This window comes from Patella vulgata, chromosome 8 (assembly GCF_932274485.2).
Source record: "Patella vulgata chromosome 8, xgPatVulg1.2, whole genome shotgun sequence".
Taxonomy (NCBI): domain Eukaryota; kingdom Metazoa; phylum Mollusca; class Gastropoda; family Patellidae; genus Patella; species Patella vulgata.
In genome coordinates this window covers 37886277-37905979 of record NC_065886.2, presented here as the reverse complement: position 1 = coordinate 37905979, position 19703 = coordinate 37886277, and the positions used below count along the sequence as shown (strand labels likewise).

Here is a 19703-nt window from a genome sequence, read left to right as displayed (position 1 = left end):
TAATTAAACTTGTTGCAAAATGTAAGACTAACTCAAGTAATAGTATTAAAGGCTTTGTTCTTGGTTTCAGTCTTTATTTGAAATATTTCAAAATGTTTGATAAATATTAGGCAATAAACACAGCAATCGTATAGTCTTTCTCTTCACACTAAAAATATACATGTAATAGAAGATGTCTATTGATTAGACAATCTGAAAAAATATACATGTTATAATAGAATAGAGAACTTCTACAGGGCTGGGCGCAGTTAACTAGTTAAATATTTTTTAACAATTAAATTAAAGTTAAAGCTACGTTCCCAGAAAAGTATTTATCGGGTGGTTATTTCTAATAAAAGTATGGCAATTTTGGTTAGAAAATAGAAATATCCAATGTTACCGCCAGAAAAATACTGGATTCCCTGAAAAACACTCATGGAGCGCATAGAGGACAAAAATGTACGGGTTTCCCTAATCGACAGCCTGATGATTAGGAGTGTCTGCACGCATGACGTCGAAGGTTGCACGTGGAGATTGAGCGCTTGATGTACATGTTGATAAACTTTATGAAGAGATAAAAATCACGGAAAAAGACGCGGGCAGTGGATAATCCGACAATTTAATTAGGCTTCGGTATTTGTAATAAATAGTCAGCGATAAAGGCAACATCGTCTTGTGTATGCAATGAATTCTCCTCCGACGTCGGACCCGTTGTGTCACGTGACACAAACATGACCCCTTTTGATCGATTTTTTATAGCCAGGTATTCCCTGACAATTGCAATGTTTTGAAAAGGATTTGAAGCAAAATTATGATAAATTAATTAGTTTGAATATGTTTTTAGTCCAAATATATCATCAAATCCCCCAGTTTGTACCCGGGAATGTATCTTTAAAGTTTTGTGAGTTTAGTACGATTATTTTCAACATATGAACAGAGACGATTGGCTTAATGTAAAGAAACGGCATCTGCAATCGTTTTCTTTGCATGTAAATAGGAAAGATGATTAAAAAGTACCGGTACATGTACATGTAGATTAGAAGGGTTCGGTCATTTAAAGATTTAATCTAAAAATGGAGAAGCGAGACTAACACTCAAATGACCAGTACGGTAGTTACGATCAATGCACACATCTTGTCAAAACTACAACAGTACAACCATTGATACATGTACATGTAACTTTGCTCAAAATAATTTAATTTGAATAAAATAATCAATATATTCATTTTGCATGTTTTATTTATAAAGTATTATAGCGAGAACAGCCAGCTCATTAGCGAAATCTTACATAATGCCCCTTTTAATTATACATGTATTCTATTCTTAATGCCTTCAAGTTGTACAGTATCTTTGACTTGCAACATACAGGTTTAAATCACTGAGCCATATAAATATTATTATTATCTAGCGTAATATTCAACATCAATTGTACAACGAATGGTATGGATTAGTGTCTTGTCATCTAATTCCAGGGCTGGGCATTAATGTCAATAAATCAATATATCGCAATATACCGCAATAATCCAATATACCAGATTCGTCATACTTGATAAATCCACACTCAACACAGCTTAAGATTTGTGTTTAACAGAGCTGGACAATAATTTCAATAAATCAATATATCGCAATATATTTTACTGACATATTATTACGTGTCACGTAATAGTTCAATATTTTGTTTGATCCTTTCCCCTTTTCCTAACAATATTCTGTGAAAGATCATTGTATTTTATTAAAACAGTGTAAACTTGAACCTTATAATGATTCAAATTTACCCGTTTCCCATAGAAATCTATTTGAGGTGTTTACCATCTCTTTTGAGTCTCCCTGTTTGAAGCCCTGATAATCAAAAACACACTTTTATGGATAACAATTACTATGGTGGTTTATTTCACTGCGACGTTTCAACAAGGTTTCACAAGTCGTTATCAAGCATATATACAAATAGATAAAAAATGAGAAAGATATGAATATAAATAAAAAACATCAGTGCGAACTATCCAATGGAATGCAAGGTGAGTGAGCATGATTAGCTATAACAAGCTATTGATGTAACAAAGGTGCATAATCGTTGGCTTATTGTACAATTAAAAGATGGAACAGGGGATTAACCAAGATTGACAAATATTGAAACCATACACAGTGTACCATAACTGAAACCAGTATATACTAAGATTACTAAATAAACATACAAGAAGATCAAACTGGGGGTTTATAGAATTATATCGAAACCATAATGTTTACATTGATTATAACAGTTAGGAAATATAGAATTTTACGGTTATGTTTTAAAGTTAAGTAATAAGTTGCATATATGTATTTACAATGTACAAGGTGAATATATATCAAAGGGTTGAATAAAATATAAATAAATAATGATAAATTAAGCAGAAGGCCCTATGATGAAACCTTTTTATAATTATAAATATGAGAGGTATAACATTGCATAAAATACTGTGAATAGCTAAATAAATTATAGAAAATAATTGAAACATACAAATTTTACATATTGTTAACAGAGGATTATAAAATGTGAGGGTTGTGGGTATGGAATATACAATGAATTCGGTATTGGAAAATGCCAGTAGTTAAATATGGTTTTGCATGGGGAATTACTTAGGGGGACTGTGTTACAATTTGATAATGCGGTCATATGCTCTGGGGATATAGACGCCTGGGTCTCGATTCAGTTTCGGTTCATGTCTTCTGATATTGATCGCCTCATGTATTCTTCTGATTCTTTTGCTGTGGTGGTTCACAGCCAACATTTTAACTTTGGTCCAATCGACACGGTGTCGTGGGTTGTCATTCAGATGTTCAGCAACTGCAGATTGGTTGGTGGGGGCTTTTGACATGTGTTCTTTCAGTCGGATATCTAATGGTCTTTTAGATTCTCCAATGTAACTTTGCTGGCAACTGCAGTTGATTTTGTAGACACAGCCTTTTGGTGAGAAGGGTTTGGTGGGGTTCAACTTTCCATTCGCTTTTGCTATGTCTTTGGTTGTTGTGCCCTTCAAGAAAGTGGTTTCAATATCTGCTTCCCTTTTCAATAATCTTCTGATTTGGTGAGAGATGTTGCCGTGGAAAGGTATGAAGATTCTAATTGGAGGTTTATCGTTTTGGGGTTTATCAGGTTTTGGTAGGTCGGCAAGTGTGGCATTGATGAGCTTGTTGACCATTTGTTCTGGGTATCCGTTGTGCTGGGTGAATACTTTTTTCAAGTGTTGAATTTCTGCGGGAAGGGATTCAGGGTCACAAATATTCTTGGCTCTTTTGGTTAAAGTGGTGATAATGCCTGCTTTAGTGCTGATGGGGTGATTAGATTGGTAGTGGATATACTGATCTGTATGTGTTGGTTTTCGGTACACTGAGGTGGTGATATTGGCGTTCTCTCTTCTTACCAGTACATCAAGAAATGGGAGGCTGCTGTTGGTTTCATTTTCAATTGTAAACTTCATTCTTGGATGTTGGTTGTTGAGGTGATTCAGAAGGACGAACGCATCTTCTTCTTCTTTTAGCATGACGAAGATGTCATCAACCCTTCTGAGCCAGACTAGCAGTTGAAAGGGAGCGGTTAAAATAGCTTCTTCCTCTAGTGATGTCATGTAGATTTCAGAAATCAGCGGGGATAATGGGCTTCCCATAGGTAATCCATGAATCTGTTCATAATAATTATCTCCCCACGTAAAGTAAGTAGATTCCAGACATTGCTTAATCAGGCGAATAATTGTGTCAACTTGTAGTGATGTATCCAGCGGTGTAGCGGACTGGTGGAGACGGGTTTCAAGAACTCTCAATGCTTCTTCTCTTGGTACGTTGGTGAATAGATCGACTGCGTCGTATGAGAGCATTTTCCCAGGATTTCTGACATCTTTGACACAAACGCAAAATTCATTAGAGTCCTTGATGAAGGAGTCGGCTGTTTTCCCTAGTGGTGCGAGTAATTTGGATAAATACTTAGCTGTGTTGTAATAGACCGAGTCAATGGAACATATGAGGAGTCTTGCTTTGATTGGATTTTTGTGAATCTTAATAGATGCTCTAGCATATGGTGGGTGGGGGTGGTCTGGTTTAAACTTGTTGAGGATGCTGTTGGTGATCTTTTCTTCTTCCAAAAGTGACTTCAAAATTTTTTCGTAATTTTTAACATGTGTGTTGGTTGGATCTTTTCTGAGGCGTCGGTAGGTTGAGGTATCTTTAAGTAAGTCTTCAACAATGGTGTGTTAATTACTACAGTAGCTTTCCCCTTATCTGCTGGCACGATTGTTATCTTTGGATCATTGCGTAGTTCCTTTAGTGCCTTCTTCTGCTTCTGGGTGATGTTACTTGGTTGCGGTTTGGCTTTAAGAAGTAGGTCGGTTACTTGATGTCTGAGGTATTCCACTTTCCCACCTGGTGCTAATTGTCGTAGTACCTTTTCAATATTGGCTATAAAGGTATCTGTATGAGGTTTTTGGTTGGATGGTACAAAGTTGAGTCCCTTGGAGAGTAGATTGATTTCATCTTCTGTTAAATTTCGGTCGCTAATGTTGACAACTGTTTTAGTTAGGTAATCGTTAGTGGTATTGCTTTTGGAGTTTGGTATCGTTTTCTCTTTAATTTGTTTCAACTTGTCGAATTTTTGGGTATGTTTTAGTTTAACTTGTTTATTCAAACTTTCCTGTGCTTTTTTCTGTATTTCATTGAATTTCTGATGGTCACCATTCGTAATGATGTTTTGGAGTTCAGCTTGAAGTTGGTTGATGCTAATGGAGAGTTTCTGCTTTTCGTTTCTGTAGTGCTGAAGCCTTTCTCTTAGTAAACATTTGCTGGCATATCTAATAATCTTTTTGGCGGCATTTGAGTTGACTGGAGATTTAACAATTAAGCCTTTGGGAATTAAGTCACTATTTCTACATCTCATTAAGAAGGTCACACTGTTGCTTGCACGTATAAACTTATCCTCACATAATATTGCAATACTGGCAATACATTGTGGATTTCTATATTGTTATCGCAATAATGGAAATTTCAAATACATGTATATCATTCATCTATACCTAATCCTATGCAGAAAATTTAGTAATTTCAATCAATGCTATCAACTAATAAATAAACAGATGTTGAAAATAAATTGATATTAACAAAGTAAAAATACAATTTATATGATAAAAAAGAAAAGTTACAAAAAATAACAAAAAACAGGTCCTAAAAACAGTAAAAAGAAAAAGACAATGTAATTAATAATATTAAATTTATTTTATCTACACATAAAACAGTCAAATGTGTAAAATCATCAAAAAGCGTGTTTGAATAAATAAGTTTTTAAGTGTGATTTGAATGTAATAATAGAAGGTGATTTCCAAATAAAATAAGGTAATTTGTTCCAAAGTAACGGTACATAAAATGAAAAGGCCCTCTCACCATAGGATGCTAGTCTGGCTCGAGGTTGTACTACGACCTTGTGTTTCTCACTGAAGTGCAGATTTGTATCAATTCGGTCAAGCATGGAGGTGCTAAAGCATTAGACATTTGTATGTGATTAACAAAATTTTAAAATCAATTCTGAATGATACAGGATGAAGGGTATAAAGAATTGGAGTTGTGTGCTCATGATAACCCACACTAGTCAGTAACCAGGCGTGCTGTGGAACTTTGCAGTTTTTGTAGTTTTGAAAGTAGCTTAACCAGGGAGTTCAAACAATCAAAACGTGAAATAACAAGAGATTGAGTTAAAGTTTTAATAGCATCAACAGATAAATATTTACTTATTCTACTGATAGATTATAATAGCCATTCTTACAAATATTATTAACATGATTTTCAAAGATGGCTCCCATGTTTCTTGCAGTTTGTGATGGGAATATAACAGTTTTACACACACCAATTGAAGGATCAGAGTCAACTTTACTAAGCACATTTACAGAACCAATTTGTAGATATTCAGTTTTGTCATCGTTTAACTTAATAAAGTTTGAAGTCATCCAAGTTTTAATGTCATCTATGCACTGTACAAGTTTTGACTTATAAAATGATTGTCAACAGAGGGTTTGAAAGCAGCCAAAGCAATACAAACATTATTATTTAAAATAGTATCAAACATTTGATGCATGTAGAAAGTGGGTATACTGAACCAGTAGAAAGAAATTTTCGGGATATATGTGCATTAGCTTGTCAATCTGTAGGATGGGCCAAGAAAGTTTGTCAACCAGTGGAAAGGAAAGAATGACCAAGACAACTTGTCAACCAGTACTGCAGTAGCTAGGAAAGGGTAAGGAATGATTAAGACCGCTTGTCAACCAGTAGCTAGGAAAGGCGAAAAGAATTGCCAAGAAAGCTTGTCAACAAGTAGGTAGGAAGTGGTAAGGAATGATTAAGAATGTTTGACAAACAGTAGCTAGGAAAGGGAAAGGAATTATTAAGACTGCTAGTCAAGCAGTAGCTAGGAAAAGGAAAGGATTGATTAAGACCACTTGTCAACCATTAGCTCTGAAGGGGAAAGGAATGATTAAGACCACTTATCAACAAGTAGATAGGAAGTAGGAAATGAATGATTAAGATAGCTTGTTGAGTCAACCACTAGCTATGAAAGTTAAAGGAATGATTAAGACTGCTTGTCAGCCAGTTGCTAGGGAGGGGAAAGGAATGATTAAGACTGCTTGTCAACCAGTATCTAGGAGAGAGAGAGAGAGAGAGAGAGAGAGAGAGAAATGGGGTTTAAAGTCCACTCGACACAAACTAGGTCATTTCGGGACTAACATATGGTTTAATTTTATTTCAATAATTCGCTTGCGCATAGGGGTCTTTAGCAGTGGGAGGAAACCGGAGGACCCGGAGAAAACCCATGAGGTTGGACAGGCGACTTTATGATACAGCGCGCGCACGCTAACCATTCAGCCATCCAACCCCCCGTATCTAGGAAAGGGAAAGGAATTATTAAGACCGCTTGCCAACCAGTAGCTAGGCAAGGGAAAGGAATGATTAAGATTGCCTGGAAAGAAGAAAGAATAACCAAGAAAGCTTGTTAACCAGCGGAAAGGTAGGGAGAAGGAATGATTAAGACCACTTGTCAACCAGTCGAAAGGAAGGGGAAAGGAATGGTTAAGACAGCTTGTGAAATTTCAAAATCAGTTTAAAAGCCAGCATTTCTACATAAACAGTAACACTGATAGAATATGCCGTTTATTTTACATGTAGGGCTAGTGATTTTAGGCAATCACAGAAAATTTGCTATAATCACAGAATTGGGTTCCAGTAAGGCAATTGGCTAACTGAAATGGAACTCACACATTCAAATACACATTTTACTCCAAAAACTTCAATATTACATCTGAGAGATATAAGAGTTAATGTCAGCTGTTTACTTGTTTACCACTGTTCAAAGACGATTGTCAATAAATGGCCCATTATAAGGTATTTACCGTGTGTTGTTTGGTTGGATAAAATAACATTCCATTGTATCGATTTCATGCCACCATCAGTATGCCTTACATGTATCTGGGGAGGTCTTAAATATATATATTTGTACCTGCTCAATTCCTATCTTATCTAAACTTTTGTCCTATTTTATCAACTTATTTTCTAAACACTTTGTATTCCTGTTTTCTTATTAATAGGGATACAGGGATACCATAATTATAAATTTTTTTGTCATGCAGGTGCCTGGTGGGTGTTTTTCAGGAAATCTATTATTTTCTAATCATATTGACAGGCTCCACAGGGATCGAATTTGACGGACGCAAACACGCAAAATGCGTGTTGATTTTGTAGACTGCGTGTTACAAAATATGTCAAACGAAAAAAAATGTGTGTAACATTTTTTCGCTTATTGTTACTGAATATGATTATTCAATAAAAAAACAATATACACACATATCATAATTGACCTTCTTTTGTGTTCGACCATCTGTCCTTTCATTATTGTCGTTATATTCCATCAAACAAATTCCAACATCGGTGAAAAATGTACGTTATTGGCGAATAGCTTTCACGCGACACAAAACAGTTTTAATAGAAAAAAAACATGTACCGTTTTGATTATGTCAAACGAAAAAAAATGTGTGTAACATTTTTTCGCTTATTGTTACTGAATATGATTATTCAATAAATAAAACAATATACACACATATCATAATTGACCTTTTTTGGTGTTTGACCATCTGTACTTTCATTATTGTCGTTATATTCCATCAAACAAATTCTGACATCGGTGAAAGATGTATGTTATTCGTGAATGGCTTTCACGCGACACAAACAGTTTTAATAGTAAAAAAACACTGACACGTGTACCGTTTTGATTTTTCTGGATGATATTTAACAAAAATATTGAAAAAATGTTTTCCTTTTGATGTTTTTTATGATATTTTATTGCTTAATGATGAATAAATACTGTTATAAACTCCCGAGTACATGTATTCATTCCACAAGTTGCAAATGCCGATAAGGAGCTTTGTTTACGTCGCGTGACTTCTCGCTCACTTTTCCACCCGTTAGCATTATCCCTGTTTCTGTTCAATTTCTATACTGATAATACATCTTGACAAATTGTTTATACCGATACTTTGATTTTCTAAAGGAATCATTGATTTTCAGATTGAAATAGATTTTAATAATGCAGAAATATAAATAATGCCAACATTGCCAACTATATATTTTGAGAGTTCCGGTAGACTGATTAGTGATTATCATTCAGCGGACGTGCGGTCCTTGATCCGAAAAATTGCTATTTCAGTATTTGACATCAATGGGCACTTTTTGACATAGTACTTATGTTTAATTTACTATCCTTGTATTATATAATGCAACTTCAAGAAGGTATACACTTGAGTGAGAAAAAGCAAGTTTTCAAGGGTAGCTATAAAAATAAATATGCACGGACGAAAGAACACAAACTTTTTTTTATGTTTTTTTGTGCCTCCGCCATCTATCTATATATTGTGCTTGATAACGATAAGAGAATACTTGTCGAAACGTCGTGCTATTAGAATAAAACCAGTGATTGTTTCCCATAAAAATTGTGTTCTGTTATTGTGTACCCCAATCACTAAATGCCATTTAAAGATTATATCTATATATATATTTGTGACTGTCGTTTGTCTGTCTGTTCGGGGTTGGCAGCTACACTAGGTCTGCCCGAGTCTGAAATTTGGGGTATAGGGGTAGCTCGGACCGGGCAGTAACATAGGCCAGGTGGCGTTAGTCTACCACTTCCCGTTTCGGAGTTATGACCCCCGAGAAAACCGGTCTGTTCGGGGTTGGCGGCTACACTAGGTCTGCCCCGAGTCTGAAATTTGGGGTATAGGGGTAGCTCGGACCGGGGAGTAACATAGGCCAGGTGGCGTTAGTCTACCACTTCCAGTTTCGGAGTTATGACCCCCGGGCAAAGCCGGGAATCCTGCTAGTATGTAAATATTTTTAATTTAAATAAAATATTATAATTAATATTTTGAAAATTAAAACTGTAATAAACAACAACTTTTGCAAGTTTGTAAATTTTGTTTGCAAATTCAGTACTGTATGCTAAAAATAATATTGACTAGAAATAATAATATTGACTAGAAAGTGTCAAGTGAATACTCCAGGGGTATTTCCAACTTTTTATGCATATTTATTTACATTTAAAAAACCCCTGATAAACTGAAAGTATTGTCATTTTATAAAATATTGCAATGTTTTCAGGGATATCGCCCAGCTCTAGTGTTGAGGGCAGTTTTGTGTGTTCATTCTTGTGTTTTATAAGCCATTAGCTTTTTAATGAAATTGTAAGGAATATGTGTACACTCCAATGTATAACATAACTTGTACATGTAATCCAAAGATAATAAAAGTATTTTCATTAAAGATAAAATTGCCCCTTGAATTTCTTTAGAATCCTAGTTTTGCTTGTACATTTGAAATCAACAAGCAAAATTTTGCTTTTGTGTTTTCAAATAAAGTTCTATCCCTGAGGCTCCATCTACTTTCCATTATATACATGTACATGTATACCAAATATGTCATACATTTTTGGAAGTAACTACATGTACCAGACAAATATTTTTGTGGCAATGTATATTCTTTAATATAAGGATTTAACAGCATGCCCTATATTAGAATTGTTGGTTCAGTTTGTTTTGTGTATGTATAGTACATGTATACATGTACAGTACACATATCTTTTGACTTGAAACAATAAATGGTTATCTGCTGAGGGACTAAATAGCCTACCCAATGATGACTTTTGCACTTTTTCAAACAAAAGCATTTTAAATCATTTGTGGCGACTCTAGCAGTAATTATTGAAAATTATTCCAAATATCTTTAAATCAGTGGTGGTACATGTTACACTAGGACAGTGGTTCACAACCTTTTCTTTTGCCAGCGGCACACCTTGGAACAAATGAAAAAATAGCAGAACACATGACAAAATAGCGGCACACCTGGCTAAATATATATGAAAAATATCTGAATTTCGCAAAATAAAAACATTTTAAGTCAGACGGAATACAACCGTACACAGAGACTATATAGTCATAGACACATAGAATGAATCAAACTAAATAAAGAAAAACACAGCTATGAACTTATCTGTAGGCACCAGTGAATATTCAATTGGGATCACATGTTTTTTCACATTTTCTTGGTGTTCAAAATTTCGCGGCACACTGGTTGAGAATCACTACTCTAGGAGTAATTATTAGAAATCATTCCAAATCTCTATAGATTAACAAGTTATTATAATTTTAAAAAGTGGGGTTCTAAAACTACATATTAAAGAAGCATTGTAAGATTTAGATAAAGAGCTGCCAGACGTCCTTACTGTAATATTAATAGTTCAAAAAGGGACAATGAACAATGTATATTGAAAATTTTATTCAAATTATTTTATTCTGAGCGAAGATATTAGCCTTTGAAGGTTTGACAAGTGTGCACTAATTGTAACTATCATACTGGTTGTTCCTGGCTTAGCCTTGTTTCACCATTTTTAAATCAAATCATTAATTGGCCGAACCGTTCTAATCAACTTAAAATTGGATGCATCCAATAGCATCGAGAGTTGATTATGATTTTATCATGTTAAGAAATGTCTAATAGTTTATATAACATTTAAGGTCAAAAGAAAGACCTACAACAATAAGCAAATTTAGCTCTTGCATAATGCATGTTAAATACAGGTTACAATGAAATTAAAATCTCTTTTTCCTTGAAATCTCATAAACCGTAACATAATATAATTTTATATGATTTACAATGTATACATGTGTATCTTCATTTTTTTACATTTCTAAGTCATGATATCCAGGTATGCTTGAAATAAATCCAAAATTAGTTACAAAATTTTTAACAAAATATTCCGGGTTATTCCCCTTCAATATTACAAATGTACCGTCAATACATGTGCATAGGTCACAAAGTTTGCATTGTAAATGTACAACACAATGTTATCTGATACACAGTCTAATTAATACTGCCATAATATACCTTACATCATTACATGTCCTAGATCCTACATACATGTACACTGTAAGTGTATTGACATTATAAGCAACAAAGGCAGCTCGGTTAACATGAGTGTTTAAAGAAATTCTTTACAATAACCATGTCCTCTACATCAAGTACTGTTTCCATTAAATACATGTAAGTCAACCCTGCTTTACAATAGCTTCATTGTCAAACGACTCATACTTTCACTGAAAAAACTTGTTCCAAAACCAAATCATATTCGCAATTAATATAAGTAGTCAAGAAGAAATAACGCATTTAGCATTTCTGCATACAATTTTGAAGCTAGCTTTGTCCAACACCTACCTTCATTGTCAACCAGAAAAATTTACAAAACCATTTTGTTTGGCTTTAGCTTTAGAAACAGTTCCCAAAATGATTTATAATCTTACCAGTGCCAGTGGAAAAGCTCAGTCCTACCACAAAACCCTTTCGTTCTGCTTTTAAAACGGTTCCCAAATGCTAATGATTTAGAATCTTACCACTACCAGTGGAAATGTTCAGTCACATAATGCATTTCAACACTCACTACCCCGTTTTATTAGAGTAGAATAAGTGCTACCAGTTCTCACTTACATCAAAACACTAAGCGTTCAGAAAAAAATCCAATTCAAGACAGATCTTACTCCTTAGTCTGCACCGGTCAGACACCAAATCCAATAAGTTGAATATCCACTTCCTATTTTGGGGTCTCTTATCTTGTGCTTAAAATAATCCTAGTAGAGTTATTATTATTAGACTTCCATACTCATACTGTGGGAAACTGTATAGCCTACTGTATGGACAAACAGTGAATCCTGGTACGGCTACGGGTACTAGGAAAAGGTCTTGAAGTGACAATATTACGTAAGACTGAGTCAAGAGATAAAATTGAGATCAGGGTCTTGTGCTCCATATATCATTCCACAATCTTAAAGGACCTAAGTCCGTAACTCAAAATCCTCCAAAATCTTCGACATCGAAAACACGAATTATTGGCCAATTTAAATCAACATTGATGATGTAAACTTACTGGGAAAAGATGAGCTTCTGATATCCGATATTTAAGATAAAATAATTTTTTTAACATTGGTACACGAATCGTGTACCATAATGCGCTTCAGCCCCAGTTGTATTGAGAGACTCGAGGGACGAGGCTAGACACATTGCACCAAATCAAATGGAGTTATGTAGACTAGAATAACTAGACGCTAGAAATTTGCACTCGATTGAGATTGCTGACTTATTTCGCCGAACATAACTGATTTGAAATTGGAGTAAAAACGGAAACCATTAAATGTAAATCAGTTTATATACATTCATATTACAGTATTATATGCGTTGCGACCCACTTTTGTGAATTTCTGGGTCCCAAATGTTAGCGATTTAGCTCCTTTAAACTTGTCAACTTATTTGATGAACTTGTCAACTATTAAAATTAGCGTCGTCTGCACTAAGGGGAAATAACCCTTTTAAATAAAGCGAAAAGAAGGTTGGAATTTTTTTTTTTTCCAAGAAATACTATTTTTCACACTGATGCCATTTCTAGACTTGTATAGTAAACATAAACAGAGAAAGATTTTCATACCCACCTTAAAATAACCCTAGTCTAGATGATTTCATACTGTTTGTTGGCCACAGTCTTTTTAAGAAATTAAATCTCTAAAAACAATATCCTAGTTCTCCTCCAATAAAAATACTTTCCTCTTTTTTCCGACACTAGATGTCGTCTTGACCGTCGGTTGGGTCAAAATTAATGAAAAGACTAACGAAACGAAAGTAAATAAAATGAGAGTTGTCTAGACCAAGAGTTGTCTCTTTCTTAAAACATAGACAAGAGAAGGCAAGGTATGTATATTTCTAGTTCTAGTCCAGAACATAAATAATTATAAATGAACATATATATTTTTGCCTTCTAAAATCTAGAATATAAAATTATTGGATTTCTGATTGAAGGTAGACAACTCCATTATTCTTAAAGATGGGCTTCGACTAGTAATCCTCTATGTTCAAGACTTCAATGTTCTATTCAAGTCATTCCTTGTTGACCATCTCGATATTAATGCTACTCCCTTCAAGGGACAATAACACTCTTGCTGGCTTGACAGCTCCAGAAAATAAAAAATAGCCTTATTCTAAGTACTAGATGTGTTAGTGTCGTATCTGTTGTGTAAATTATCCATTAAATCCTATTTTACTTGTCCAGAGGGCTCAAAAATATTTTTAAATCCAAGTCACAAAAGCTTTACGTCAGGCTTTTCAAATCAGAATGTCACCCCCCCCCCCCCCAAAAAAAAACCTCCCAAAAACGTGACTTCGAAATGGGGTTGTTAATCGCTTTAATCAAATAATTCATTATTTTAAAAAAAAAATGAGGACAAAATATTTTACCTACAGGCACATTCAATCCGTATGAAGCAGTTGTCTCACTAACTACTTTGAATGGGAAACATTTGATTGTTTCATCAGAGATTCAATATGGTCACACAATATACTATTTTCTTATTAGTTCTGACACCTGTGACTATTGGTAACCATTAGACTTTATCAATAACAAAAGGCCGGGATCTAGACATCTGGCGAAATACTGATAACATAAGACTGATAATTTATTAATCTCTTTTATAAGTATATAGGCCTAACAGTAAACAACATTTAGAAATTGAAAAGGGATCAAGGCGGGCCTAACGAAAAAGTATATGTTCCTATACAATTTTCTCGGATTCTATCGAGCGCCATGATTAGTACGGGAAAATCATTTTAAGCTGTAGAATTTTTCTCATGATAGTTTGGCATAAGATCTAAAGTTGAATTTGTTCCAAGTTTGTTCCAATTTATCTGTGAAATTGGCATTCTTGACATGATACATGCGGGAAAAGAAAATTAAGGTTTTCTTCTCGGTGACAAGTTTATTTCGAAACCCTACTGTGCATGATCCTAAGTGGTAATTCAGGATATGAAACCCTCTCGGGATCGGAGATTGGAGATAATGTGGGTCAGTCAGCAAACGTCTGTCACCACTTCAGAATAGGTTACCCCAGCTAATAGATCCCAATTGGTACGACTGTAGGATGTCCGTCTTGTCCTCCCTTTCTGACTAGCCCCATGATGGACTGTCTGGCTAATTTCCTATTGCATGTTTCAGACTTCTTGTCAATGATACAGTTCGTAGTTCTTCGGAGAGTAATCACAGAGTTTCAGATATTTGGGAAAGACAAAGATAAACCATTTCACCTACAATATCAATTGAACACATATCTGAGGGGGCATCTTTAAAAAACCGATCTTCGTTCCCATTCGGCCATATCCAATATGCCTGCCTGTGCAATACAACGCGGACTGGGATTGGTTGAATGGCTAACTATCTCATGAATATTAAATTTAATAAAATGGATCGATATTGCCTAGAGTAACATGTGTTTAAGGATAGTAACAAAACATCTCCGAACCGTTAATAATTTATGTGTTTTGGCCATTCGTTTTTGAGAGATAAGCGGTGAGGCGTTTAGTAGTTTCATTATTGTTCTGAAACTTTTGCAGGAAGAATGGTTATTTTGTGTCTCTAGAAAAAAATGTATTTCTAAACACACTGTTATTCCAGTTACTGTTTTGTTGTTTTTTTAAATTGGAACTAGATTGTGCAGACGTATACACCATACTATATTATAAAGCGATAGGATTTGAAATAGCGCCGAGTATAGTCTTGTGGAAGCACGCTGTTATCCCAGTCCCTAATATTTGACTGTATTTTTAATTTTACAGTTAGAACTACCTTGTGTAGATGTACATTTGTATATAAAATACTATATTTGAAATAGCGCGTAGGTGGGCTGAGATTTTAGTTGCGTCTGGATATAAATAAAGGCACATGGTGATTGGTAGAAAACGAGAAGCGATATCAACACAGTCAAGTGCCTGACTTATCAATTACACCTGTTAAACGAGTTATTACATTTGAAATAATCATCTACCTAGCAGTTGTTGTTTTAAAATCGTAGTGTCCAATATTTCGGGATAGCGGAGTTACCAGGAAATCTCGAGTGCAAAAATGGCTGACGTACAAGGTAAGCATCTATTGATTATAGATTATAATGAAAATGCTGCAATAATAAATCAAGGGTTACGGACACAATATTTGGTAGAGGTTGTGAAGGCTGCATATCTTTGGACCGCAATGTTCTGCTATAAAGAAATTGATCTCTACTGATTTTAAACTGTATTACACGAGTAGCGATCAAGGGTTAGGGTTAGATATAGCTGTCAGAAACAAACGGTGAATGGTTCCATAATAGCCCCATGGCAATAACCTTCTTGGTGTTCACGTTTGAACGTTATGTTAGGGCCGAAACGAAAGGCATATTAACTTATCCAAGCTCCTGTTTAATACAGATTGACACAAATGTATATACACTGTATATAGGATTGATCAAATTAATGTAAGAGGTTTACCCTCTTCCGTATAGAAAAGAAAACGAAAGTGTTTTTTCATTTATTCAAGCTGTGTTTTGATTGACTGGAACAAATGATTCAGTATTGATACGGTATATATCAGATCGATATGTATATACTGTCCAGTTAATCAATATATTTGTTTCTATATAGACGATATATTGATTAATCGTCACAGATCGATCAATGAAACCAGATTTACTGATGCTGAACTAAAAGGAATTATTTCTATTTGATCAACATCGTTTAATTTGTTAATTGTAAATATAATTTGTGATCGATTTGCTTTATATTAATTATAAAAGAAAATAAAGGGAAAATACCGTGATCCATTTTACTTAAGACGCAGATTTAAATAAAGAGCTGGCAGTATTTGCTATAATAGATAATGTGTGTCCACTTTAGACCACAAGGTCTGTCATTGGTTTCAATCCGAAGCTTGTATGTGACAAGAAGTGGGACCGCCGGTCAACCTCGTGGGTTTCCTCCGGGTCGTCTGGCTACTTCCGTGAAATAATACTGAATGATATGCTAGTCCCGAAAGGAACTTAGTTACCCCCCCCCCCCCTCTCTCTCCCTCTCTCTCCCTCTCTCTCTCTCTCTCTCAACTGTTACAACCCTGACAAGTTATTACAAGTGACGCGAAACTAACTGCCTTTATATAATCTTATCAGATGTCTTGACGGTATATTTTAACATTTTTGAGTATCTAACGTATTGACCTTATAAATCGGCTTGTAAAACTGTCAAACAGTCCCCGGGCGTTATCAATCCATTTCATATATAGCCTTGTAAATATTTTATTACTTACCTATCATGTTTCGTTACGCATGGGTAAAAAAGCACCTTTGTAGGTTCAAGTGGAAAGTCTTTGTTCTTTAATCGATAATGATAACAATATTACCTCCATTGTCTGATATAGAATCGGGAATTATGGTGCCGCCATTATGTAGGCACTGACGTGTGCAGGATGAGGGGCTCGGGGATCCTCCGAGAACATTTTGAATAATCGGGTGTCAATGGTCATCTGTAGCGCATATCTTGATCCGAAAATATCGTCAATGTCATCAGCCACCCAAACCAAGAAAAAGCTAATAGATTGATAAGCGAATTTTTCATACAATTATTTAGGGCGGGCGGGCGGGGGGGGGGGGGGCTATGGACTCCACCTGGATCCGAAGCTGTATGTAGGCAAGCGTAATGATAAAAGGAGATAGGAGATATTGTAGTGGGTTGTGGGAATAAGGAAATCTTAGAATTGTCTCTCGACGAATACATACTTTCTTTGAAATATCGAATTGGTTCCATCCTCTTTTTCTGTGTCCCAAAAATAAACAGTGTCTATGGATGTACTGTAGTGCTGTTTCTAGGAGTTTTTATAGCGTACATGTACTTTTAATTTGAATAAATCTGGCTAACGATCAACAACAGGTATCACTAGACTCAAGTTAGAGCATGAAATAGAAAGATATATACATATAAATTGAATTGGGGTTTAGCATCCTACTCTTCTGCTTGGACTGGGATAATGACGCCATACAGTGTGCTATGAGGAAAATCTTGCTCGGACAGCGGCAGTATAAGGGATACTCTTATATCGAATTCCAACTGCCAAGGAATCTTTTACGTGCACTCCAATGATTATACGGGACCTTGGTTTTTCGTACCACCCGAAAGACTAGACAGCTATTCCTGTCAGGCCCTCAATCCCGTACCACTGACAAGAGGAAACCACACCGGAAAATCCAGATGAACGTTCTCGACCAACACCGGGAGCAAACACGCGACCTACAGACTAGCGAGCCAGCTTCTTACTATGTAGTTTTAGTAATATCCATTGTGTTCCATCTGTTACATAGCACATTTCTCTCTCTCTAAGTGCTTGCAATCGACAAATAATGTAGCTCTTTTTTCAAAAACTTTTATATTTTGGTGTATTTAATACCTGCTTGGTAAGGAAAAGCGTCTAGACAGTGCAAAATGCGGAGGTCCCCGGGAACATCTTGGAATAACCCTTGACAGTTGGAATTCAATTGGCGTGGTTTCGATTCCTCAGTTGTACGTGACAAGAAGTAGGGTCGTCTGACCAACCACGTGGGTTTTCACCGGGTCCTATGGTTTCTCCCACTTCTAAAGACCATAAAGACCCTAAGCGAATTATTGAAATAAAATTGAACCATATGTTAGTCCCAAAATGACCTAGTTTGTGTCGAGGGGACGTTACCCCCCTCCCCCTCTCTCTAACGTCTTGTTAGTGGCGTAGCTAGAGATTGTGCTAAACCCTCCCTGTCACTCCCTTAATCTGCCTCCCTTGTCCCTGTCTCTCTCTGGAGCAGAAAAGCTAGACGTTAAACATCATTTTATTCAATTTTATTTATTACTAACGATCATAATGTAATACTAGAACTGCGATGCAGTAATGACGGGTTTCACCGGTGCCACGTTACCCTAAACATATGTCACTTCCGGTACCAATGAAACCATTAAGCAGGTTTCCACATAAGCATTGCACAGATCAAATACAATGGACGCCGAATCAACCAAATCCAGCAATATCAATTCATTTTATACATTTGTTAGTAAGTGTACAGTAATTCTGGTGATATTGAAAATGTTCAATTAGATTTATGAAATCAGAAATGGCATAAGGCATCACATGGTGAAAATTTTATGTAAATCGAATAATAAATGCCACTTTTATAGACCAAAAACCTTGAAAAGTGACTTGTAGAAAATCGTCTTTTTGTCTGCAACCGTACTAGTTAGAAACCATTTTTTGGTATCTGTATGATCGTATGGTTTCAATCTATTTGTTGATTGGAATCAAATATCATAATTTTAAGAATATTAAAAATCAGACTCATTTGAATAAAATATCTGTTTTGAAGGCTAAAAATACAGTTTTTGCCCAAATGACGTTACTTCCGGTGATAATGAAAATCTTAAATTACTTGTATGAAATCGTAAATGGTATTAGGTATCACATACTGAAAGTTTTATGAAAATCGAATAATAATTGACACTTTTATGGACCAAAAACATTGAAAAGTTACCTGTTGAAAATCGTCTGTTTCTCGGCAACTGAAAAGGTTAGAAACCATTTTGTGATATCTATATGATCGTATGGGTTCATTCTATTAGTTGATTGGAATCAAATATCAAAATTTTAAACAAATAACAAATACGACTCATTTAAATAAAATACTGGTTTTGAAGGCTATAAATACAATTTTTGCCCAAATTACGTCATTTCCGGTGACATTGGAAATGTTAAATTGGTTTGACCTTGTTAAAATTGACATTACGCATCAAATGGTGTCACTTTTATGAAAATCGATTAATAATTGACTCTTTTACAGGCAAACTAGCGTAAAGGGTGACTCATGCAAAATTGCCCATTTCTCGGCAACTGCTCATATTACAAGCTAACTTTCACATACATTCTCTTCGTATGGATTATTGCTACTAGTTTATAAAAGTTTCGAAAAAATATATTGAAATATGAATAGCCTGAATGGGTTGTGAATAGCTCCTTTTTTCACCTTTTTTCGCCTTAAAATCGAAATGATCCGAAAACGAAATAAAAATTAAAAAAACTGAGCGCGATGATTTCTGCGCCTTAACAGGGCAAACCCTTTCAGTCATACCAGATTTGAAAAAAATAATATTTGCTTTCAAAAAGTGGTACCGAACTGTCAAAATTGCAGTTTTTGCTAAATTTACGTCACTTCCGTTATCGAAAGGAAAATGTACCGGTAACAAAAAAAATGACATTTTGGACCACGGAGCATTTGGACCACGGAGCATATGAACTTTGTTTTATACAAATCGAACAA

General features: G+C 35.2%; 2 protein-coding genes across 2 annotated transcripts in view; one reads left to right on the top strand and one right to left on the bottom strand.

Moving 5' to 3' along the window:
• Positions 1 to 13130, bottom strand: part of LOC126829275 (alpha-1,3-mannosyl-glycoprotein 4-beta-N-acetylglucosaminyltransferase A) — a 55257-nt gene extending 42127 nt beyond the window's left edge. Inside the window, exon 1 of the mRNA XM_050559054.2 lies at positions 13011 to 13130. The gene's annotated coding sequence lies outside the window, so the exon portion shown is untranslated. The remainder of the gene's footprint in view (positions 1 to 13010) is intronic.
• A 1737-nt stretch (positions 13131 to 14867) lies between these two features.
• Positions 14868 to 19703, top strand: part of LOC126829267 (uncharacterized) — a 32897-nt gene continuing 28061 nt past the window's right edge. The window contains exon 1 of the mRNA XM_050559035.2: positions 14868 to 15482. Coding sequence (XP_050414992.2) covers positions 15467 to 15482 — 16 coding nt within the window. The 5' untranslated portion in view covers positions 14868 to 15466. The remainder of the gene's footprint in view (positions 15483 to 19703) is intronic.